This window comes from Chroicocephalus ridibundus, chromosome 7 (assembly GCF_963924245.1).
Source record: "Chroicocephalus ridibundus chromosome 7, bChrRid1.1, whole genome shotgun sequence".
NCBI classification, from domain to species: Eukaryota; Metazoa; Chordata; class Aves; order Charadriiformes; family Laridae; genus Chroicocephalus; species Chroicocephalus ridibundus.
The window spans coordinates 18,019,685-18,043,707 of record NC_086290.1 but is presented as its reverse complement, the minus strand read 5'-3'; the positions used below and the strand labels follow the sequence as shown (position 1 = coordinate 18,043,707).

The window sequence follows — 24,023 nt, the reverse complement described above, 5'->3', positions numbered from 1 at the left end:
CAGAGCCGTGACAGGTGTGCTGGGGAGAAGGCTCGCCGCCGCCAGCCCAGCCCTCTCGCCTGTCTCTGCTCAGTCACATCTCTCCGGCCCCCCGAATCACCGGCCAGCCAGCGCTATTTTTATCAGGGCTATAAAAGCCCCATCCAGCCGGCGTCACCCTCATTTTCTGCTCGTGAGCCGGCGGGGGAAGGCGAAGCCGCTCACCTGCCAGCTGCCAGCGTGTCACCGGAGCCAGGTGAGCTGCTGCAGCCCGGCACACCTGGGCTGGGGTCCTGCCTGCCCGGCTGGAAGCAAGGTGCTGGGCATGGGGGACACCCCAGGGGCTCCCTCTGGACAAACATTGGGATCCTGGTAGCATCCCCAAACTCCCAGGAGGGAAGGGGATGGGCTCGGGGGACACTGTCCCGGCTGTTCCTTTCCCTTAGCTCTTCCCTTCTCTCTCACCTGTATTTTCCAGTCCTTTCTGTTCCCCTCCCTTCCTCCATTTAGTTTCTTCCTTCCTTCTTTCTTTCTTTCCCGGTTTTTCCACTCTCCCTCCCCACCCCGCTGTGCCAGTTTAACCTGCCCCTGCTCTGTTTGGCTTTCCCAGGCAGCAGGTGTCAAGCATCCAACCTTCCGGACTTTACCCCCTGGAGGAGCTGGTTTGGAGCAGCAAGTGCAGCAAGGACACCAGCTCCCAGCCTGGAGGGACCTGGCTCGGGAGCAAGGATGGGGAAGAAGCTGCCGGCAGCCCACGGCAGAGCAACCCCTCCAGCCCACGCCATCCAAGCCCGGAGCAACTCTGCACTTGCCTGGCGTCGAGCCCCACGTGCAAGACCTGACCTGAACGTTTTGTTCGTTCGGCTCGCGTTAGGCAGGTCCAGCCCGTCTGCAAGCGGTGCTGCGTATCCCCGCGACCCGCAGCCCGCCTCGGGAGCGCGCACGCTGGCTTGCAACTCCTGCGGGACACACAGCCTGGTCTGGCAGCATACACGCCGGGACCAACGTACGGCCCCATGCATGGGGCTGCACAAGGGACACGCGTCCAACGCGCAACCTTCACCCAAACACATGTGCGCGGCACAGGCGTGAAGCTGTGCACACGTGGTACAATCCGCACGCAGCGCCGTGGGACCTGCACACGCACGGGACATGGGACACGGGACCCGCGTGGCATCGCTACACGCGGCATTTCTGACACTTCAGCTTTGCAGGCTGTGACGTGCAGGACCCGTGCCCATGTGCCCATGGCATGACGGGCACATGTAACATGCTAGGCACACGCATCCCACCCGCCCATTGCTGCTGGGAAAGGGCAGCCTGGCCCCTGCACCCCGGCAGCGCTGCCGAGATGTGGCAGGCGTGGGGAGCCCTGGCAGCGCCACCCTGCCCTGGCACAGCACCGGCCCAGGGTGGAGCTCGCCGGGCTCTGCCAGATGCCCAGGTAGGTCTCAACGGTCTGCTGGCACCAAGGGAAGCTTTAGCTGCTGACACAGCGCAGGCAGCAGGGAAGGGAAGGCAGGAGCAGGCAAGGGGGGAGCAGGGCAGAGGATGCGGGGGGGGTGTTGCATCCTTTCCCGCACACCTCTGCCCAGGTTCTCTCCCAGGAGCTGCACATCCCAGCCCTTCCAGGGTCTGTCTCCCTGGGGAGGTGTTGCCTGCTGCTCTCCCTCACCTTGTGGGCTGGGTACCGGCTCCTGCTGCTGTCAGTCCCTCTGCCTAAGCATGTGGGAGGGTATGGGGGGGTGGATCTGGCAGGCTGAGGGGGTCTCTTCCAGGACAGCCCCACTCCTGAAGCACAGTGCAGCGCTTGATCTGGACTCCTGTCCCATCCCACGTCCTATCCTGTCCACATCCTGGCCAGCACAGTGACATTCAGAGCCCAGGGTGGCTCCTAGCCCCATGGAGACAGCAGGGAGTCACAGAGACCTAGGAGATGGGACAGCAGTGGACCCGCTTTCCTCCCACCCCAGGATGTTCTCTGGGGGGTGTAAAATGCCCCATCCCTCCCTGCCTGGCCATGTCTGCAATTTCCCTGACAGCCCCAAGCACGCTTCTGCCCTGCCCGAGGGATGCTTCTCCCAGGCTCTCCCCAGCAGGAACAGGCGCTTCTCTTTAGCACAGGATCCAGCTCCAGCCCTGCTGTGCTCAGGGATGCTCTGAGTTTACAGGTGGGTCCTGAGCCCTTACAATCGGAGTCACAGAATGGTTTGGGTTGCAAGGGACCTTAAAGATCATGTGGTTCCAACCCCACTTCCTTCAGCCTCTCCACAAATGCCGCCAAGGCTGAGCCCAGCCCCGCAGTGTGGATGGAGCAGAGGCTGGAGGCGAAGGAGCCCAGGAGTGTGCCAAGGGACAGGATGATTCCTGCTGCTTTCCCTCATCCCCATCTGATCCACGCACAGGACAAGACTCACCAAGGCTCCCTGGAGCAGGAGAGCACTGCTCCCTCCCTGGAGCAACCCTGCAAGGGATGGAGATAAGGCACCTCCTGGGCTCCCTGTCTGGGCAGATGCTCGGAAAGTTTCCAACAGGTGGTGTGGGACAGCACCAAAATCAAAGAGCATCTCCAGGGGTGCCGAGCTCCCCCTGTCTCTCCAGAGCCGAGTGTTTGTCCTAGCCTGGGAACAGCCACCACACAGTGGGGTGACTGGTCATCACAGTGACCACGTCTCCAGGGTCTGTCTCCTGCCATTAAGCCTGGCAAAGTTGAAAAGCCGAGAAAGCACAACACACGCCCTGACACACACAAACCCCCTGCAGCCGCCCCGCTCAGGCTGGGATCAAACGGAGTACGATTAATTACACTGAGCAAAGCCAGACCCTGCTGCCTGCGGTGCTTCAGCCGCCGCACGTGCGTCCCCACGGGGGCAGAGCCCGGCGGAGATGGTATCTGGCAGAGCAGGACTGTGGAGATGCTGCCTGGCCACCTGGCTCTCCCTCGGTGACTCCATGCACCGCTGGGCTGCCTTGTGCCCTGGCACAACCCTGCACCCCATGGGACCCGTGTTGCACCCTGTACATGGCACTGATGCTCCAGAAAAGCATTTTTTGGTTTTTCAGAGTATCTGGGCAGCAGTCGGTGAGCCAGACCCTGTGCTGGCACTGGCAGCAGGTCGGCGCTCAGAGTGTGTATCCCCAGCAGGACAAGGGGACACCCACAAGTGGCAGCACTAGAAATTGCTCCCCCTGCATCTTCCCAGTCTGCTCTCCATGTCCCAGCTCTTCCAGCCCAATGGCAATGGGAAGCCGGGACGCCCTTCAAAGCTGGGGGTGGCCCCGGGAAGCCACGTTACCCTATGGGCTGTGTTGCCCGGGGAATGTCCCTTTGGCAGGTTAGCACCCCAGGGTGAGCTGACCCCTGCGCTGGGCACAGCTGGGGACCTTAAACACCCACGTCGCCCACGTCAGAGCTGGCAGCGGTGACAAGGGCTGTGCCAGGCTGGCAGGGGACGAGGCGCAGGGGGGATGCCACTGCCTGTGCTGTGCAGTGCTGTCCCCCCTCACCCTGCATGGCCATTTGCATGGCGCTGGGGACCTGGGGACCTGGGCTGGGGATTTGCATGGTGCAGCTCTGCACGGGGAGGATTTGCATGGGGAGGGCGGGGGGCAGGAGGAGCGCTGAGGAGACGCGAGTGCCCGTGTCTGCATTTGCGTAGAGGTGTAGTCGCGTACGGGTGTGTGTGTGCATATATGTGTGTGTGTGTGTGCGTTTACCTATATGTGTTTATGTGTGTGCCTGCGCGTGTGCGCGCTCCTGCTGAGCTAAACGTGTGCGCTGGCCGTGCCCCTGCCACGCGTGCTGCTCCATGTCCTGGGGGGGGGTGGTGCGTGCACCGTAGGGAGGTGAGGGTGTGAGCAGCGGTGTGCACCGCCGGTGGCTGCCCGCCGGGGTGTTGCCTGCGGGCTGTGCGTCCTGCCCGGCCCGGATGGGGTGCACCATCCATGGGAAGGCACCGTTTCGCCGCAGGAGGTGGCAGAGGCGGATGGCTGCCCTCCGCACCCCAGCACCCCGGGGGGGATCAGGGCCGGGAGATGCTGCTGCACGCAGGGCTGCGTGGGCACCCCAAGGTGGTGTGGGCACCCCAAGGTGGTGTGGACACCCCAAGCCCCCACCTTTCCCCCACCCAGCTGATTCACCATGGCTCTGTCGTGCCTGGAGGAGATTGCCTGGGCTGAGCTGGAGCTCCCTGCCCCAGGAAGGTCACTCTGCCCCAGCACTGCTGTGGGTACCCAGCCGGTTTGACCCCCGTCTGGGCTAAGGAGGCTGAGGCTACTTGTGTCCCTGGGGCTGGGCTAATGTTGGAGGTCGGGGTGCTGCTGACCGCCCTCGATTCTCTCCAGCCCCCCCAACCAGCTCCTGGCCAAGGCAAGAACGAGGGCAGGGAGCACAGGGGACTGTCCCGGCTCTGCTGGGGTCCTGCACTCCCCATGGTCGGGGTATAGATTCAGATACCATTCCCAGACAATGGGTTCATCCCACACATCTCCCCCTCCCAACTCAAGTCCATGGGGATAAGCAGACTTTGGCCCAAGTGGCTCCAGGACAAGCTTATTGCTCTTTGGCAGGCAGGGTGGAGGGAAGGAGTGGATTCCAGGCACGGAGCTGCATCATGCCACAGTCAAACAACAGGCAGCTCTGCCCACCCCCAGCCCGTTCCTGGCCATGGGGAACATCGGGCACAAGGTGGGTCCCCGCCTGGCTTCCCCCTTCCCTGTATCCACAGGCCATAAGGGTGAGGGGACGGGTTTTTCCATTGCCTCAGGAAAGGGCTCTGGACCTAAGGGGATAAGGGGGGGCCCTGCTGAAAGTCTCAAGGTGCTGGGGGGAAAACCCCAGGGCTTGCACCAGTCCTGAATCTTGTAGGGCTTCAGCCCCATCCTCCCATGGGGCCTCCAGGGAAGGGGTGAGCAATGGGGGTCCTCTCTCCCAGGCCAGCTGGTGGCACCGGGGAGCGTGTGGGCAGCCTGCCCAGGGGATGGACATTGAGCAGGATGCCAGGGCAGCTGCTTGTGGTCCAGTTGTTGCCGGCTTCAGGAGCCCTGAGGCAGGATGTTCTGTTCCGGCCCCAGCGGCTGGCTCGGCCCCCACCTGCGCTGCCTCCTTGGAGCTGCTGGAGGAGGGGAGCTGCCGCTGCCAGGCTTTTCATCTGCCTCCTGGACAAGCGTCACCCTGGCTCGGGGCGCCTGGCGCTACAGATGTTGCCGACAGGGGAGTGGAAGAGCACCGGGGTGGAGTGGGACCTTGGCCAGGCGCTGGTTGAGCTGGCATCCCCCGGCTATGGGGGCTGAGGGAGCTGGGGAGGGGAGGTCCAAGGACCACCCCACCTTCCCCAGCACTGTCCTTTCACCCTGCACCCCCATAGCAACACCCCGGGTGCTACAGGTAAGGCTGGGACCTGGGAAGCTGTGCTCATCCCATGATGCCCCTCCAAATATGAGATGAAGCACTGGAAGAGGTGCACCTGCAACTGAATCCAGGGTGGGCTGGGTGCAGGGTGGGACATGCTCCCCCTGTCTCCATCACCGCTCCCCTGGGACTGGTCCGTGCTGGGCACTGTGTGGGGACAGGCATGTTTCTCCAGGACACAGTAGCTATGGGGTGCCCTGGGGGTGCCAGGCCGGGGTCTTCTCGGGTAACAGGCAGGAGGTCGCAGTTGCTGGCACCAGCGGGCTCCATTTCAGGTCAGAATTTGGACCCGAGGACCAGATACCATCTCCTCTGCCCCAGTGCCTGGCATCCCCATCTGGGTAGGGTATGACGGATGGGGGACATACCAGAGGCTGTGAGGACCTGCCACCCTGGCACCCCTTTCAGAGCAGCCCATCTGGATTTTGTCCTGCCGTCAGTCCCACGCAACGGCTGGGCCAGCCTGGGGACACATCAGTTGCCACCTGCTCACACCCAGGCTGTAATCCACAGGCAGGAGTTGAGCAGCTGGTGAAGCCTCCCTGACCTTCAGGTGGGATTAGTCCCCATGGGAACAGTGGGGAGCAGGCAGGTGAGGCCACAACTCCCCCAGCATCTCCTGGGGACCGAGCAAGGCTGGCAGAGCCGAGGGACTGAACAAGCCCCCATGCTGGGGGCAGCCCGCCGCCAGGGCCAGGCAGGGACCAGGCAGGAGAGGTCCTGGACGGGTGGCAGGGGTTGAACATGTGTCCCCTGGGAGTATCCTTGTCTTTGCGGCTCTTTGCGGGTGCATCTCTGGAGCTGTGGGTGCCATGGGGCAGCGTGAGCACTCACGGTTCTGCAGGGAGGGCGTGAGAAGGGTGCCCAGGGGTGGCCAGGGTGCCGGTGGGGTCAGCGGGTGGGCAGGTCTGGAGGGCAGGTCCCAGCAGGGGTACTGGTGTCTGGCTGAGGGCCACGGGTGCGTGGGGGGAGCGGAGGCTGGTGCTGTGGGTGTGCTGTGTAAAAAAACACCTCAGCAGGATGTTTGCAAGACCCGGCTGTGAGCGGGCACACGTGGGTACCCCTTGCACTGCAGGTGGCTGTGGTCTCCACCGTGTCCCTGCCCTTCTCCGGTCATTGGAAACGGTACCCAGAGACCAGTCAGCATCTCGGTCCCCATGGGGGACCTGTCCTGTCCCCATGGGCATCCCCTGTCCCTGTGGGGGCTCCTGTCCCACTGCCTGCTCACCGCGGGGACTCATCCTGCCATGGCTGCAGCAGGGGCTGGGGCAGGTACCCGCCGAGCTCTGCCTCGGGGAGAGCCCCAGTGCCTGGGACCTCTCCATCGCCTCCAGGCACGGAGCGGCTGGCAGCCCCCAGCGTGCGCGTGTGCCTGTGTGGGAGCTAATCCCGGCAACATCTGCCAGGCTGTTTGCGATGCCGGGAGTTTCCGGCTGCGTGGAGGGGACGGCCGGGTGCGCGGGGGACACGTGTGTGCGGGGCGGCTGGCGTGTGCCGGGGCTCCCTGTGCAAGGCAGCACCTGTGCAAGGAGGCTTCTGCGGCCGGTGTGTGCCTGCACACGTGTGTCCTCTGCGGCTAGTGAGGCCCCGGGAGGGGACAAGTGGCACTGGGGACTCCAGCGAGCCCCTCAGCTCTGGGATTTGGGGAGCCGGCAGGTGAAAGTGGGGGTTTTGGCTGGGATTTACCCGTTCTGGTGTGGCCATGTTCAAAGCAGCACCGAAGGGGAGATGCCTGGGGAGGAAAGGGGGGTGTTTGCATCCTTGCCGGGGAGGATGATTTCCCAGGGAAATGATGCTGGGGGAGAAAGGGGAGGAAAACGGAGCTGTGGGGCTGGGTGGGGGGAATGACATGCTGCCCCTGATCTAATCAGCCAGACCCTGCAAATAAAAGCCACCTGTTTCGGCCCTGGCAGCAGGAAGCCATCTCCAGAACAAACAGAGCACCAGGCAACTGGGAGAAAGACAAACAGGATCCGGCACCAGCCTCCATCTGCTCCCACTCGGCCCAGCCTCTAGACCTCCAGCCCACTGGGGTGATGGTGCAGCCCCCAGCAGGGCTAGGGGCAAGAAGAAAGGGGCTAGAGGGGCTCGGGGAGGTGGTCAGGGCTCAGACCACAGTGTCAGCCAGGCGCAGGACCACACACAGCTGTGCCGACCCTGTCGGCTAGCCTGGGTACTCATAACAGCAGTGGGAAAAAACAGCATGCTGCCATGAGCCCCAGATGTGACCCAGATGTGGCATCAGCATCAGGATGCCCCGGGCCACGCCTGCCTCGCCTCCCTCAGTGCTGCCTTTCAGCTCGCTCAGCTCCCTGAGCCGTGCACCGTCCCGGTACCACTGCCTGCACAGGGGTACAACCCCACAGCCAGGGACCATGGATGGCAAGGTCTGGGCTTGGCACGGAGCACTTGGGCGACCCTGTTCTCCCGTCGTGCCTCGGGGGCTGCCGGCCGCCCGCGCTGTGCCCAGTGGCACTGAGAAACCCGATCTGTTTTGCTAGCACAGGGAACAGGCTGAGCTGGGAGCGATGCAGGGCCCTTATTAAATTAGACTATGCAGGAGGCCCTGGGCGAGCGTTAACCAGCTCCCAGAGCCAATATTAGCAGCTGCCCTTGAGCAGAGTGGCTGCCTGCCCCCGCACCAGCCTCCCCCTGCCCGTGTCCCCAGCTGGGGGCTGGCAGGTGACCCAGCCACGGGGATGCTGGCTGGTGACAGGGACTGCCTGGAGGTGCTGGGAGATGCTACAGGGAGGACAGGCTGCGTCAGCGCCCTGGGGTGCAGTGGGGAAGGGCCCTCGGCACAGCCCCATGTGGGTGACCCCCCTGATCCACCGTCCCCAAATGCGGCTGTGGCTCCCATGTGGCTGCCCCGAACGTGCCGTGCTGGAGGCGAAGCACATCCCAGCGTGTGGGACATGCTGAGAAGCGAGGAAGGGGCACAGGCTGTGTCTGGGGGTGGGTTTCTCCCCTACACCTCCCCCGCAATGCTTTTATCCAAAGGGTTGTAGGGGGATGACTGAGCCACCTGCGTGTCCCTCGCGGCACAGCACCAGTGCCCCATAGATCCTGTGGCACACTATGCAGCACCCCACGCCCCCCATACGCACACCCCATAACAGCCCGCAGCATCCCACATATCCTGCAGCGCCCCACACGCCCTGGGGCTCTGTGATACACCCCATAGTGTATCCCCCTGCATCCCATAACCCCAGACTGCCCTCACACCTCATAGCGCCCCAATCTAACCAGTGCCCCATGCCTCTGCTCACACAGCCCAGGTGAGGGGCAGCAGTGGTGGTGGGGGGGACACTGGCTCTGCATCTTCCCCCACCTTCCCCAAGGTGTTGGGGCTGCCCAAACCTGTCCCCCGGCATTTTGAGAGATGTCCCCAGGCCACCCTGAACAAGCACCTCCCTGGCCAGCAAGCAGGACAGTGTCACCATACCATGGCCCACACAGAGGAGTCACGCTCCCGGGACTCAAGCGTCATTTGTGCATCCAAAAAAAGAGTCCATGGCAATGCCACAGCACACAACTGGTAGCGATGGGGACACATGGGGTCATACAGGTGGACAGGTGGGCAGAAGGGTGACAGGACAGGGGGGCGGACAGAAGGGGGATGTGTGGGGAGCTGGATGTGCCCTCTCCAACCCCATCGAGGTGGGGTTGGGTCTTGAATGCTGCATCCCGGGGTCTGCTTAACCCCATGCATCCCCTTCCCTCCCTGGGGAACATCCCCATCCCTCCCCCCATCCTCTGCTCCCCCAGGCAGCTCCCACGGGCCCTCCTCCCTTGCTAGGAGCTCCCAGGGCGTCGCAAATGGGGGGTCCCCTCCCCAGCGCCTGTCCCCGGCCAGGGCCACCAATGTCCCTTAGCTGGAGCCAGCTCCAACCGCTGCCAGGCTGCACCCTCTGCTGGGATCTGCAGGCATTGGCGCAGCCCCGCAACGAGCCCAAGGGCTGGGAGAGAAATGCTGCCCGGTGCCTTCTCGAGCGGTGCGGGGGGGGTCACGAAAAGCACCCACGAGTCCTACCCCCAACCCATCCCTGCTGTCACCCCTCAGTCCCCAATTCTTGCTGAGAGTGGGGCAGAAATGCCGGGCGTCCTAACACCCCCCTGCAGCTGCCCACACTGCACCCTCCATCACTGGCACTGCCGGCCTCCCTTGGGATGCTGACCTTGTGTGCTCAGGACACCCAGGAAGGCTGGGATCTTCCTGGGAAAGTTTGGGGTGCTCTGGGCCAGCCCTTGCCCGGAGGCCAGCGTGGCTCCTGAAGATGGGGAGCGCCTGGCCTCACCACAGGTTGCGCAGGGTTGCTGCAAAAAATGCTGCTGGCCAAGAGACCTGGGATTTCATGGCTGAGCTGGGCACCCTTCTCCCTTTCCAGCCTGCGTTGGGCTCATCCAGCTCAGGTGCTGGTCGGGGACATTGGGGATGTCTGCATGGCACAGTGCAGTCCCAGGCAGGGCTGGTCCTGCTGCCCAGGTGAAGGACAGAGCTGTGCCCCAGAGCTGGTCCCCTCCCGCTGTGCACGGTGTCCCCTCCCGGGGTGGGAGGTGTGCGGGGAGCACGGGGGGCCCTTTGCCAGGCCAGGGGACATGCCCAGGGCATTGCAAGCGAGGAGCATGTAACACGCTGGGGTCCATCAGTGCCTGGTCTGCAGCCAACAGGGACCTCCACAGGGTGTTGCACATCTCCCAGAGCTTGGACTGACCAAGCTGTGGCTGTGCCAACATGTCCTCCACCCCTCTCGCTCTCCCCATACCTTCTCCCACCCCACATGGATCTCTGCCTGTGGAGCCCGAGTCCCTGCCCTGCCAGCTCGGGACATGCAAGGCAGAGCCTGGCCGGAGGAGGGACCCGTGGTGGCAGCCCCACAGGCGGAGGGGGCAAATGCAGCCCCAGATGAGCCCTGCATCCCAGTCCCAGGACATCAGTGCTCAGCGGCTCCCAGCTGGCAAATCCCCGCTTTGCCCTGGCACCTCCTTCCCACCAGCCTCAACCCCTGGCAAAGGCTGCGGGTGCCCTGGGAAAGGCTGGCTCCCTAATCCCTGGGCCAAGCGGGGACATTGTCCGGGGGCAGAAAGGAAAGCAGTGCGTCAGGCCCTTTGCCCATTGTGCCCTGAGCCCCTGCGCAAACACAGCCCAGCACTTTCATTGTCAGCCCCACGGGGTGCGGGGGGGCCGCTCTCGCCACACTGCCTAACTGGAATGGACAGCCGGAGTCTGGGGTGGGTGCCCACCCCCGCCACCCCCCCCATCCCCTGCCTGCTGACACAGCTCCCTGCCCGCCTGCACCATCGGCACTTCGGCACCCGCCTATAAAGGGCGAGGGGAGAAGCCGGCGTCGGCACCGCCACCTTCGCCTCTGTGCCCTGCCGACCAAGTAAGTACCAGGCTGTGAGCCCCCAAGCCCCGCCACTGCACAGGCTCTGCCACGCTCCCTTCAGCCCCCCCCACACCAAGCTCCCCCACCCAACGCACACTCTGGGGAAGGGCAGGCCACAGGGTGCTGCGTGGCACAGCCCGGGTACCCTGTGTGGGCAGGGGGATGCTGGCACCCATCTATGCAAGAGCTGGGCTGCTCTGCCCCAGGGCTACACCCCACACCCATGTCTGAGTGGGGGTCACTGCTGGCCCCCCACTCCGGGTATGGTGCTACTGCACCTGGCCGACCCCAGAAGTCATCGCAGGGAGCTTTGGGAGCAGAGAAACTGAGGCAGCCCCCAGGATATTGCATGGAGAGATGGGGAATCGCAAATGCCCCCTGCAACTTGGGGGTCAACAGATGGACATCCCACAGCACCGAGGGAAGGGGAATGGGAAGCGTCCCCCGTGCCAGCCTGGGAGGGTGAGAGGCCGGTGGCATGGGATGTGTGAGGGCAGGACCACTGGTGCCCCAGGCTGGTGGGAGGCAGTGGGGACGGTGGGGGCTGATGGTGGGCACCTTCCTGGTGTGATACGTGGGGGTCTACCAGCAGCTGAGCGACCTGCATGACCAGCAGTGAAGCCATGGACACCCTGGGGCAGTACAAGATCACGGTGTGGGAGGAGGAGAGCTTCCAGGGCAAGCGCTGCGAGTTCCTCATGGAGTGCCCCAGCATCATGGAGCGTGGCTTCCGCAAGATCCGCTCCATTAAGGTGGAGTCTGGCCCGTAAGTGCCCCGCCAGCCCCGCGAACCCACTGCTCCCAGGGGACTGTCAGGAGCTGCCAGGGAGCCAGGACACCCGGGTCCTTCCTCAGCTCCGACGCAGCCTCATCGTGCGACCTCCCTCCCTGCGCTCTTTGTATGGTGCCTCAGTTTCCCCATCTGCAAAGCAGGGAGACCCTGCCGAGTCGAGGTGCGGGTCGGAGGCAACGGTATGGCCCTGGGCAGAGGGGTCCCGCTCTCAAATGGGACATTTGCTGCTAGCAAGGACCCCAGCCTCCATGACAGACCCATACCCTGCCAGGACATCTCCATCCCCTGCGCGGGGCAGAAGCTGGTCCCGGGCTGAGCCCCGGGGCCGTGCTGCACATCCCTGAGGGTTTTCCTCCTCTCCCCTCCAGCTGGGTGGGCTTCGAGTACCCTGAGTACCAGGGGCAGCAGTTTATCCTGGAGAAGGGTGACTACCCCCGGTGGGAGGCCTGGAGCGGGAACAGCGGCTACCGGACCGAGCACCTCCTCTCCTTCCGCCCCGTCAAGTGTGCGGTGAGTTTTGGGGACCCCACTGCAGGCAGAGCCTCCCCCCAGCAGCCCAGCACGGAGGGAGAGCTGGGATGGAGGGAGGATGAGGGACAGACAGGAGAGCCTGTTAGGTGGGATGGGGGATGGAGGGGTGAGGAGTGCACGGAGGTGCCGTGGGGTAAAGGGGTAGCTGCACCCACTGGCTCCCACCTCCCTGCAAGGATCCTGGGATGCCTCTCAGGCTTAAAATTTATCCTGAAACACTGCCCCAGCTCCTTCTGCTTTGTGCGTTGCAGACCCACCTCCCAGGCCTTGTACCCCTCCAGCCTGGATACCCGGGGATGGGGTGAGCTGAGCGGAGCCGGCAGGACCGTAGGGATGCTTGGGGTGCGGCGTGCGTCCCCCTCCCGCCTGGAGTACCCGAGCGAGCAGTGCCCAGGCAGATGCAGCCTCTATCGCTCCATCTGCAGAGACGCTGGTGCTCGCAATAGCGGCACGTCTGCGCCTCCGAGCGGGGGGTCCCCCCCCAACTTTTAATAATCACCAGGCAGATATGCTTGGGCTTTAATAAAGGGGATGCGATAAGATCACTCCTTACTGGCAGGACTGCTCCTCGGTGCAGATAGATGCGTGTGGGGGCTGGGCACGGGGGACAGTGCCGCATCGCTCAGTGTCCCAGCAATTAACCCCTCGGTGCCCAGCACCCAGCAAAGCCCCGCAGAGCCCGGGGGACCGCTCTCAGCAGGCTGCGTTGCCCTGCGACCCTCCTGCAGCCTCGGGAAGCGCAAGGATGCTGAGGGCAGGAGCCCGAGTAGGTGCAGAGGATGGGGCCGTTGTCACCCTCCCTGCAGCTGTGCATGGGGACCACAGGGACATGAGAGCAGCATCCTCTGGGCAGCCCTGGGGTGTACCGGTGAGGGGGTTCCAGGCTGAAGGACACCCCCAAGCCTTGCTCCAAAGCGTGGCACGGCCCCAGGCCTCCCACTGTGCCTTGGCATGTGTCCCCATGATGCGACATCCCCTATCCCTGCCCTAGCTCTCCGTCCCTGCTGACCCCCATCCCTCTCCCTCCACAGAACCACAACGACAGCAAAGCCATCCTCTACGAGGCGGAGAACTTCCAGGGCCACAAGTTTGAGCTGAGTGACGACTACCCCTCGCTGCAGGCCATGGGCTGGGGCAACAAGGAGGTGGCATCCATCAAAGTGAACTCCGGAGCGTGAGTCCCACCAGCAGGGAGGGGGGCATTGGGGGCCAAGAGCAAGGGTTCAGCGAGCACTTCCCTCCGGCATAGCCCCAGGGATGGGGAAGGGGGACCCTAGAAAGGAGACGTGCCTGCCTGTTCCCCTTCCCTTGAAAATCCAAGCCATGGGGTGTTTTCTTTCCCCCCACCTCCCAGGCCAAGCAATGGGATGGGATGGGATGGGATGGGATGGGGTGGGAGGGGGTGGGAGGGGGGTTTTTGGCTTGGGGGTCTGAGCCAGGGGTCTGCCTGCAGGTGGGTGGCATACCAGTACCCAGGATACAGGGGCTACCAGTACGTGCTGGAGCGGGACAGACAGAACGGCGAGTTCAAGAAGTACAACGAATACAGCAGCCAGGCCCACACCAACCAGATCCAATCCATCCGCCGCGTCCAGCACTGAGCAGGGGCCGTGCGCCCCGCAGCCTCCAAGCTGCTGTGCAATAGACCTCTGTCTGGTAGCAAATAAAGGCATTTGTCAAAAAAAGGGGGGACTCCTGCCTCTGCTCTGCTACTCGGGGGGCTGCCAGGCCCAGGGGACCCACTGTGGGGTGGGAGGTAGGGTGCCATCTCTCGGCAGCTGGAAGGAGTTTCCCCTTCCCTAGTCGGGTTTGGACCCACGGCCATCTCCACGCTGGGCTGAGCTCTCTGCACCCCACCTTGGGTCCATGCATGGCGAGTAGAGGGGATGCAGGACAGTTCCCACCCCCACGATGTTCCACCTGGGGTGATGGAAACTTACTGGGAACTTACTGGCCTTACTGGGCAGAGAAGGGGCTAGAGACGGGAGGGGGCATCCAGAGGGGGTTGTGCCCTGGGTCCTCCTCCCAGTCTGCATGCTAGGAAAGCTGATTGCCACAGAGCCTGTGAACACGAGATCCCCTCTCTCCGCACCCCAGTTTGGAAGAGAGAGGGGGGTCCCTGCCCACTGTGGGCCTGGGGAGGAGGCAGAGCATCGGGGAGGGGGGACCACAGGCTGCCACAAATGGGATGGCCACAGTCGGGACAGGCTTGGGGGCACTGGCTTATAGAAGGGGTGTACAGGGGGTGTGTGGGGGTGCTGGGGGTAGGGGCAGCAGGTCCTCAGGGCAGTGTCCCACAGCTGGCAGGGGGCTCGGCTTGCTGCTTCCAGCACCCTTAGGGTCCGTGCCCCATCGTCCGTCCCCCCCCCCCGCCAAAGCCTGGCCACGCCAGCACATCCGTGCCAGCATCCGGCTCCGGCTCCACCCGGGCACACCAGGAGCCCCACCTAACTTCCTCCTCCTCCTCCTCCTCCTCCTCCTCCTCCAGCACCCTTTCCCGACCTCCTTCTCCATCCTGCTCTGGCACCTCGAGCCCTCCTGGGGCACAGGCCTCCGGTCGGTCCGCCGAGGTGCTCCCCGCACCCAGGACATCCCCTGTAGAGCCGCAGGATGGTGGAACAGTGCTGGGTGGCTTGGATGCCGGGGTGCCCGCCTGCCCACCCTGCTACAAGCACGCATGGCTGTGGGGCTGCGGGTGCCCCACAGCACAGAAGGGTGCTGGGACACTGGGAAGGACTGGGCTGGGGGGGTCAGTGTGTGCATGTCCTGCACCCAGAGCTGCGCAGAGACCCCAGCCCTGGCGTGTGCGCGAGCGTGCGAGTACGTGCGCTGCACACAGGGGCTTGCACACACACGTGCACACAAGCGTGCCCATGCACATCCCCACTGTCTCCCTCCTCGCACCCCTCCAAACCCCCCCAGCCCCTTGTGCCACCCCATCCCGCTGCACCCCAGCCCTCCCCTTGTCCCCTCCATGTCCCCGCTGGCCCCACCCCGCCACGGCCCCACGGAAGCCGGCCTCTCCCCCTGCACAAACACATTCCTGCACACCCGGCCGGGCTGCAGCCAGCGCAAGGCCACGTCAGCCTCGGCTCTTCTCCACGCCACCCCGCCGGCACGCACAGGTGAAGTTGTCCCGGCCACCTGCGCCCAGGGCTGCGATGTGGGGGGGAGATATGGGGGTCACAGCTAGATGTGGGGTCCTTATTGCTGCATTTTGGGGGAGGTGGGAGGATAGCGCTGGGTTGGTGGGTGGAAGGCAAACTGCCTGCTTGCAGCCGGGGGGACCTTATGCTGCTGCCAGCTGGGTGCTCCATGTGTCCGGTCTCTGTCCCCTGGAGCCCCATGGAGCTGAACCCTCATCTCCCAGATCCTCCATGGACCCAAAACCCCATTCCCTGGCTCCCCCATGGACCTGGGCCCCCATTCCCTGGATTCCTCGTGTACCCTACCCCCCCATGCTGTGGGTCTGCCCCAGCTCCCCCATGTCCCAGCTCCCCCATGAACCTGGGATCACATCGCTCACGTCCCCAGAGCTCCCCACGGGCACAGGGCTCCCCAGCCCCTTGGACCCCACACTTCCCGCCCCTCTGCACCCCTCAGCCCCCAGGGTCACCCAAAGCCCCCAGTCCCCTCACACCCCACTGCAACACCCCCCACACCCACTGGCTTTCCCAAGGACCCAGCAGTCCCCATCCCCAGTGCCCCCCGCAGCCCCCCCTCCCACCATCTCCAGCTCCCGCAGCCCTAACCCTGCTTCTCAAGCTGATCTCAAACTGCCCCCCCCCCCTCTGGGCTGATGCATTGTCCCTCAGCCCACAGCCCCCATCCTCCTGTGCAGGTTTCCTGGAGGAGAATCCCGGTCACCTGGACTGCTGGGGGAGAGGAGCTCGGCGGGTCTGGCCCCCTCCCCACCTCACCCCACTGTCTCCGGGGCTTGTTTTCTGTTGCCTGCGGTTTGTTTCAGTGACTCAGGCAGCGAAAGCAAGTCTGGGAGGCTGCGGAGCCGCTGCCGGGAGGGCTGCACTTGGGGGGCTGGGGAGGAGAGGGATGGGGGGAGCAGCCAGGGCTGTTGGGCTGTATCGAGTTGGAACACCCCGTGATGGGGTACAGGGGAGCTCAGGGCACAAGTTGGGGAAGAGAAGCTTTTGAAGGGCTGTTACATCCAAACAGGATTGGTGGGCTCTGCTTGTGTCTTCCCCCCACCAGCGTCAGCCCTCTGTTCCCGATGGAGATGGGCAGCGGGGTGGAGCACTCGGAGCCCAGCTCAGCACCCATGGGACCCCCTCTTTCCTAAACCCTTTGAACACCCCACCCAGGAGGAGCCACCAGCCCCTTAGGGCTGTGAGATCCCAAGGCACCTGGCTGAGCGTTGCTCCCCATGGGATGCAACTTCTTATGTAGGGCACATTTCGGCTGCAGTATAAACAATATCCATGGGTCTGGTGCGACCGTATACTGGTTTCTATTGGATTCATGACTTGTGATGACCACTTTCAAGAAATTCATCTAAGTCCGTCGTGAGAGCTCATCCTTTTACTAGGCATCAACGCAACACCACAGGAGAGGTCGTGGGACGGTGGACGGCTTGGCTGTATGGCATTGGACTCGTGGAGCAGAGCTGGTGCCCGCTGCTGGCATGCTGCCTGGCTGCCTGCAGCTGTGGGGTGCCAGCGGAGGGTGCACTCTTGGCCGCCCAGACAGAGACATCTTCAATGGCTCTGTCCCCTTGCCAAGAGCAGACCCTCCACCTGCACCCTGCAGCTGCATGTAGATGCTGGAGCCATGGCTGATGAGGAAAACCTGGCCAGATGTGTCTTTTGGGATCCAAGATCACCCCAGACCCTTTCCCTGTTACAAGTTTCTCCTCGAATCGCGCTCCCTTCTTCACAACACCCAAGGCTGCCCAGGACAAGCTGGTGGAGATGGGGCCATGCAGGTTTGGGTGGGTGTTGGTGGGGTCACCCAACTTCTAATAAAGATGGGGACAGGGCTGGGGATCCCAGGATGGTCACAGGCTTAACCCTCCCCAAGGCAGGGACTGTCCAGCAAAGCACTGAGAAGCCAGGGAGGTGGCAGAGCTGTGGTACGTCCTGGTGCCACCAATCGCTGGTGCTGCACTTACCCACCCCGGAGCTCTGGGCACTGCAAAGTGACCTCAGCATCGGGGTCCGGGAGCTGGAGGGATGTGGTGGGGACACAACTGACCCACCCAGAGCTCCAAGGAGACCCGAGAACTACGCTGAGGACCCTGCAGCTGGGGAAGGGGCTGGCCAGGACCCCCACGGCCAGCAGTGTGGGTGGCTCAGGGGGATGGAGGCAGGTGGGACAGTGCCGATGCTGTGCGGTGAGATGCAGAAGGCCCAGGCGATGCATGGGGACCACAGTGCCGCCGGCCGTGCGAGCGGTCGGGGAGCGGGATGCTGGTGGTGGGGGTGGAAGGCTGGGCCCGGGCGGTCTCCAGGCAGTGTCCGAGCCCCGCTCCCAGCTGGGATGTGGGATGGCAGCGCCGTGTTTGCGAAGAGTTAAGGAGGCGGAAGAGGCAGGAAGCGGCCCGAGCTGCTCTCCATAGAAACCCGCGGCCGTGATTAAAGTCTGATGCGGCCCGATAGCGGGGGGGAGAGCTGAGGCGGGGAGGGGGGGACATTGCCCGCTTTAATTACAGCGGAGGAAATTGCTGGAGCCGGGGCCCCGAGCCCCTGCGAGTTGCCTGGAAACTCCCCCCCCGCCGCCCCCGCCTCCCCCGTCCCCTGCCCGTCCCCTGCCCGTCCCGCTGCCATTTATTCGCCATCAGCTGCTCCCTGATAAAGTGGAATAATAATAATAATAATAGGGGCAGGAATATTAAAACATGCAGCCCGCGGGCCGCCCCCACAGCTGCCATGAGACACGGCGCCGGAGCGGTGCCACTGCTGCTCAACATGTACCTGCCAGGTACGGGCGGACCCCCCCGGCCGCTGCTCCGCACAGCACCGGCCCCCGCCCGCCCTGCCCCGCCGCTGCCCGGGGCCCTTCTCTGCCCCGTCTCCCTCCAGCACCCACCCTGCCTTCCCCGCTTCCTCCGTCCATCCTCCCTTCCTGCCTTCCAGCTCCCCAGCCATCCCTTCCTCCTTCCTTCCACGCCCGCACACCCGTCCTCCCTTCCATCCTTCATCCACCCACTGCCCCCCTGTCCTTCCATCCCTCCATCCACCTTTCTGTCCTTCCAACCCATCCTTCCACCAACCCACGCATCCCTTGTGCTTGCATCCATCCTTCCACCCCACCCACCTGTCCCTCCGTCCCTCTTTCTGTCCCGGCTACCAGCCATCCCCTCCATCTACCCTCTGTCCCTTCCATCAGCCCATTCTTCTATTGCCTTACCCATTATCTGCCCTTCCTTACATCCATCCACCTCTCGCTCATCCTTCCCTCCTTCTTATCCATCCATCCATCCATCCTTCTGTCCTTCCATCCACCCACCCATCTCTCCTTCCTTCTTTCCACCCACCCACCCATCGATCCATCCATTGATCCATCCATCCATCCATCCATCCATCCATCCATCCATCCATCCATCCGTCTCTCCTTTCTCCAGCTGTCCGCTCCCCAAACACCACCACTTGTCCTTCTTTCCACCCACCGCTCCTGCCACCCATCCTTCCACCCCACCTGCCTCCTCTCCCTCTCCCCTGCCCCGCACCTCTCTCCCTCTCTCCCTCTCTCCTCCCTACCCCAGCCCGCGGGATTTTCTATTCCTATTTAAAAGCTTCCCCGGCTCCGTCGGAAATCGGATTTCCTTTTTCCTGGACGCGTTTCCTGGCTTCGCCGCCGCGGCGGCGGGGCAGGCGAGGGGGAGCGGCCGGGGGCTGCGGGGAGGCTGCCCGCGGGTGGGCGCCGGGGGGTCGCGGTCCCGCCTGGCTCCAGCCCCCCCCCTCCCCGCCTCCACTTCCACCCGCGCCCCTTTTTCCCCCCCAGATCCAGTCGGGGAAACTTTGTTCAAAGACGGCAAGAGCCAGGCGTGGGGGTCCCTCAGTCCGGGCGTGCAGAAAGGTAAGAGCACCGCTGCTCCTTCCCCGGGACCGGCCCCACTCCCCCCCTGCCCGCCCGGAGCGGGGACTCTCCCGGGGCACAGGCATCCCCCCCCGTCCCCCCCGCAGCCATCGGGGACCCCTTCCCGTCCGTGTGCCAGGCACTGCCCACCTGGGACACGGCGACCGCCGGGCCCCGCTCCCCGCTGCTGCGGGCGGCTCGGGGTGTGAGCACCCCGCCGCCAAAACCCACCGGGAAAGCGGCCGAGCCCCGACGGCCGGGCGCCGCCGTCGGAGGAGAGCGGGGTGCCCAGCGCTCCCGGTCCCCCCCGAGCCCCGCAATGGGGCCAGGCGGGTGCGACGTTCCCCCGGCGCTCCGGGGACATCCGACGGGGAGGGAGCTGCCAGCCAGCCCGGGAGCTGGGGGGGCTAAGCCAGGCTCGGGGGACCCGTTCCTGGGAACAGAGGAATGAGGTGAGATACCACCGGGAGGGAGCTGCAGATGAAGGGCTGGCGCTCGTGCAGAGTGTGGGTCGGCTGGGATATCATGGATCCCCGGGGAGCCGGAGCCATGCATCCAGGGAAAACCATCCAGGGTCCCGAAGATGGGTCAAGAGCCTGGAACCTGATGGGGAGTGCAGCAGCACAGGTCATTGGGCAGCTGCGGGGCCAGTGCTGTGGTGTTTGGGCCATGTAGCTTGCCTGTGTGGCAAGGAGACAGGGGCCAGGGCGTGCTCTGAGCGGGACAAGGGGAGCCCTGGTTTAGGGGTGGGAGCAGGGGCAAAGCTGGGACTGGGGGGAGACCTTTCGCCTCTGCACTGCGGATTCTCCCTGAGCCATAGTCTGCGCACTGCGCTGCGGTGAGAAGGACCTTTTTTGCGTCCCTGGAGGTTTCCTCGGGGAGCTGCCGCTCGCTGCAGCACAGCACCCTGCGGCAGGCAGGACTGAGCCTCGCCACCCCACCCCGCTGCACCCCCAACACCTCCCTGCCCTCCTTACATGGAGTGGGGCACCCCATGGGGCAGGAGCCCAGCATGGGGGCTGAGGGATGGAGAAGAGGCAAGGGCTGTGGATGTACCCTACGTAGGAGAGATCCCCTCCTTGGTCCCAGGATGGGGGTTTTGGAAATACAATACTTCGGAAAGATCTGTGCTCTTCTGCCTGGGTTGGGATCTCTGACTGGGGTTTGGTGGAATGGGGATGGATGGGGAGCAGCTGTTCCCTGCTTCTTCCAGAGCAAGAATTGGGGGGCATCAGATGAAATGGGGGGTGCAAAAAAAGCAGGAAAAGGTGGTTCTTTGTGGGAAACGTAGTGGAGCTCTGGGACTTCCTGCTGCAGGGCTCGTGGGTGCTAAGCCTCTATATGGGATCCAAGCACCATTAGACAAAATAGTGGCAGAAGAGCACAGAGAGGAGGATGAAATGCAAAGACACTTCCTCTGCCGTGGGAAGAGCCCGTGCCGAAGGGCTGGGGTCAGGAGAAGGGAGGTGCAGGGGATGCTGCTTGGGAGGGAGTGGGGGGGTGGGGTGGGGGGCTGGGTAAGTGCAGGGCTGCTCTGCACAGTGGCTGGGTCCCAGAGGTGGGACTGATTGCTCATCACCCTAAGGTCCAGTGGTTGTCTCCTCTCGTGACCTCTGGCTGGACTCAGTGGAGCCTGTCCTTGTGCCTCACCATGAGCATGTCCAGGTGTGTGCCAGGCTCCTCTGTGTGCACAGCCTGGCACTGGGGCATCTTGGGCACCTGCCAAGGGTGCTCCTCGGTGCAAGCTGCGGGTGCAATGGCTGTGGCTCAGAGAGGATTGTTTTCCTCCAGAAACAAGAAACACTGGTGCCTGATTCAGGCAGGTTCTGCCCTGTCCTGGTCTCTCCTTTCCCTATACCTGCCTGCGCCTGCCAGGGGTGCAGGTCAGAGCAGTGTTGCACCCCAACTTCATCTCACCGTGGAGACACCCCTCCAGGGCACAGTGCCCCTAGAGATGGGCAAGGGCTGTGCTGTGACACCAGCCCAGCTTCAAGCAGAGCTGGCAGTGGGGAATATTGGTGCTGGGATGGATCTGGGCACTTGCCAAGATACCTCCTTCTTCGGGCTGCAGATGAAAGAACCAGGCCAGATCCTCACACCAAAGCAAATGAGCAGGTATTCAGCTTCAGTGGGGTATGAAGGAGGGCAGGAGGGCTGTGGAGATCCTGGATCCAGACCTACTGCAGCCAGCATTGATCTCTGACCACTCCTACCCCTGTCCAGAGGTGCAGAGGTGTCCTCTTCTCCTCTTCCTTGGGAGACAGGATGGGGTAGGGATGCTGCAAAGGAGACATGACCTCATTACCATCTTCTGTGTCTCTAGAGCAGGGAAAATGCAATGAGATGCATCTGAAACCTGGGTCTGATGGGGTGGGGGCAACATAGCGGGGGAAGGGGGGTGGTCAAGGAGATTGGGGCACATCCTGCCCCACTTCTTGTGTCATGAGAGGGAGCTTTAACCTCTCCGGGGCCCGGCCTTGCAGGCAGCGGGCAGATCCAGCTGTGGCAGTTCCTGCTGGAGCTGCTCTCGGACCGGGCCAACCTGAACTGCATTGCCTGGGAAGGCACGAACGGGGAGTTCAAGCTGATCGACCCCGACGAGGTGGCGCGGCGCTGGGGCGAGCGGAAGAGCAAACCCAACATGAATTACGACAAGCTGAGCCGGGCGCTGCGCTACTACTACGACAAGAACATCATGACCAAGGTCCATGGCAAGCGCTACGCCTACAAGTTCGACTTCCACGGGCTGGCGCAGGTGTGCCAGCCGGCCGCCCCCGATCACACCCTCTACAAATTTCAGGGCAACCTGGCCCCGCTGCCCTTCTCGGGCATCTCCAAACTCAACCTCATGACCTCAGGGGTGACACCAGCCGGCTTCTCCTACTGGCCTGGCTCCAGCCCATCCCTCTACCCTGGGCACGGGCTCCAGCCCTCTGCCCCGTTCAGTGCCATGGCCGCCTCCCACCTCAACAACATGAACAACCATTACCATTAGAAGCTCGGCCGCGCCAGGCAGACCTCCCCGTCCCTGGCAGCATGGGGCTGTGGAGCTGGGGAACTCAGCAGGGAGGGATGGGAGGGTGGGATCGTGCTCTGCTCTCAGTTGCCCCCTTTTAGATTTGGAAGGTGTTGTGGGGGGGCGAGGGGTGCTTGCAGGGTAGCTGGGTTGGTTCCCTGATGCGGGTGGCTGGAGGAGAGAAGCCATCTAAATTTAGGGTGAGGAGGGATCCATGATCCTGGGAATGGACATGAAAACTACAGCAGGGTGTGAATGGAAGTAAAAACCATGGGCTCTCCTCCTGGCAGGGACCGTCCCCCCCTTTCCTTTGCAACATGCTGCCCACCCCATGAACATCCTTAGCTCTGCCCCCAGCCTGTGCTTGCCCTTCCCTCTCCCTGCAGAGAGGAGTCAGGAGCTGGGACCCCAGGGCAGCTGTGTCCCGGGGTGAGGGTCCCACTGGGCAGGGGCAGGGAAAGGGGACCCTCCTTGCTGCTCTTCGGTCCCCCAAAGCCTTCCTTTGGTCTCCAAACCATTCCTTTCCTCCATCCCTCCTTCACCTCCTGTTGATGGTGGCCTCCTCCAGACCCCAGGAGAAGCCTTGCTCTGGAGAGCAGGGGCCCTGCATGGGTTAAGTCCTGCCCAGGGAGGGCTCTGGGGTTGGAGATACGAGGGGCAGGTGTAGAGGGCACTGCCAGCCCTCAGGGCAAGGCCAGAGCTTGGAGGGAGCAGAGCCTGGCCCCTGCAACTCCGCCCTCTCCCCACTGCCCGAGGACCACACCACAGAGTGGGACAGTCCCCAACACCCTGCACAGGAGCCCACGTCCTGCTGGTCACTTTCAAGTTTAATGCTCCAGTTTTACTGTGGCTTTTGCACCTCGCACGCAGGGTTTGGTGGGACACCCTCCATGGGTGGGGACTGCCCCCAAGACAAGGCTTGGTGGGAAGTGGAGCAGGAGGAAGGACGACAGCAGGGCTGGGAGCCCCAAGCACTGAGGGGCAGCCCTGGGTCTCTCCCCCCAGGTCCAGGGAGGTACCCCCATCCTCCGAAGGAGGACATTGGCCCAGTGGATGCAGAAGAGCTGGGTGTGCTTGGTTCTGCACTGGCTCGGGGGCGGGATTGGTCTTCAATAAAACAGAGAGGTGCTGTGAACTGTGTCCTCTCGTGTCTCCAGGGGGCTGGTGAGACGGGAAACCACCCAGCAAACCCCCTCCTATCCAAGCCAGAGCACCCGCAGGGCTGGGATGGGGAGGATGCAGCTACCCTGTTGCATCACCTTTCCTCCAGGCATCACCTCTGGTTCTTGCAGCCACCAGGAGACAGGCCAGAGCTGGAAACCTCTGGGCTTCTTGAAACACCCCTCCAGGGAAACCACATACCCTGTCCACAGGCTGGCAAGGGGATGTGGCAGCCAGAGGCAAAGAGAAGATGCAGTTGGCCTGGCGTGATGTCTGCCACCCTGCCATCATCAAGGGGAATGTGGGATGACAGGAGCCACATCTCTCGTGACCCACAGAGCCCTGTACAACCAGCTCAGAGCAATGCGCTGTGTGCAGCATGGTCTGATCCTGCAGCAGGTGTCTCTGCTGGGCTGAGCTGTGCCAGCAGCGGGGAGATCCTGAGCCATGGGGCCAGGCTTACTTGTGACATTGATGCAGGGGTGAAGAGTGAAGCACTGCTTGTCTGGCTTCAGGAACATGTCCACGGACCCACTGGTGCCTACAGTTGCTGGTGTGGACTCAGAGGCTTCCCTCTGCCTGCCCCCACCCCGTTGGGGCTGTGTTCCCCATCCCACCCCCATCGGGGTCCAGGTTGCCAGGACTGGGAGACAGGCTTATGGCAGGGATCAGACCGGCTGTGTAGGGGGTGCCGTGCAATTATCCAGTCCG

General features: G+C 63.5%; 2 protein-coding genes across 2 annotated transcripts; both read left to right on the top strand.

The window, feature by feature from the left end:
- Positions 1-10,736: 10,736 nt before the first annotated feature.
- On the top strand, positions 10,737-13,704 carry CRYBA2 (crystallin beta A2). Its single transcript, XM_063341718.1, has 5 exons — positions 10,737-10,776; positions 11,372-11,545; positions 11,941-12,082; positions 13,135-13,277; positions 13,557-13,704. Exons 2-5 carry the CDS (start codon positions 11,385-11,387, stop codon positions 13,702-13,704), a joined length of 594 nt encoding a protein of 197 aa, XP_063197788.1. The 5' UTR covers positions 10,737-10,776; positions 11,372-11,384.
- A 3,649-nt stretch (positions 13,705-17,353) lies between these two features.
- Positions 17,354-23,243, top strand: FEV (FEV transcription factor, ETS family member). Its single transcript, XM_063341351.1, has 3 exons — positions 17,354-18,037; positions 19,061-19,135; positions 21,619-23,243. The coding sequence occupies exons 1-3, from the start codon at positions 17,986-17,988 to the stop codon at positions 22,128-22,130; spliced, it is 639 nt and encodes a 212-aa protein (XP_063197421.1). The 5' UTR covers positions 17,354-17,985; the 3' UTR covers positions 22,131-23,243.
- The last annotated feature ends 780 nt before the right edge of the window (positions 23,244-24,023 follow it).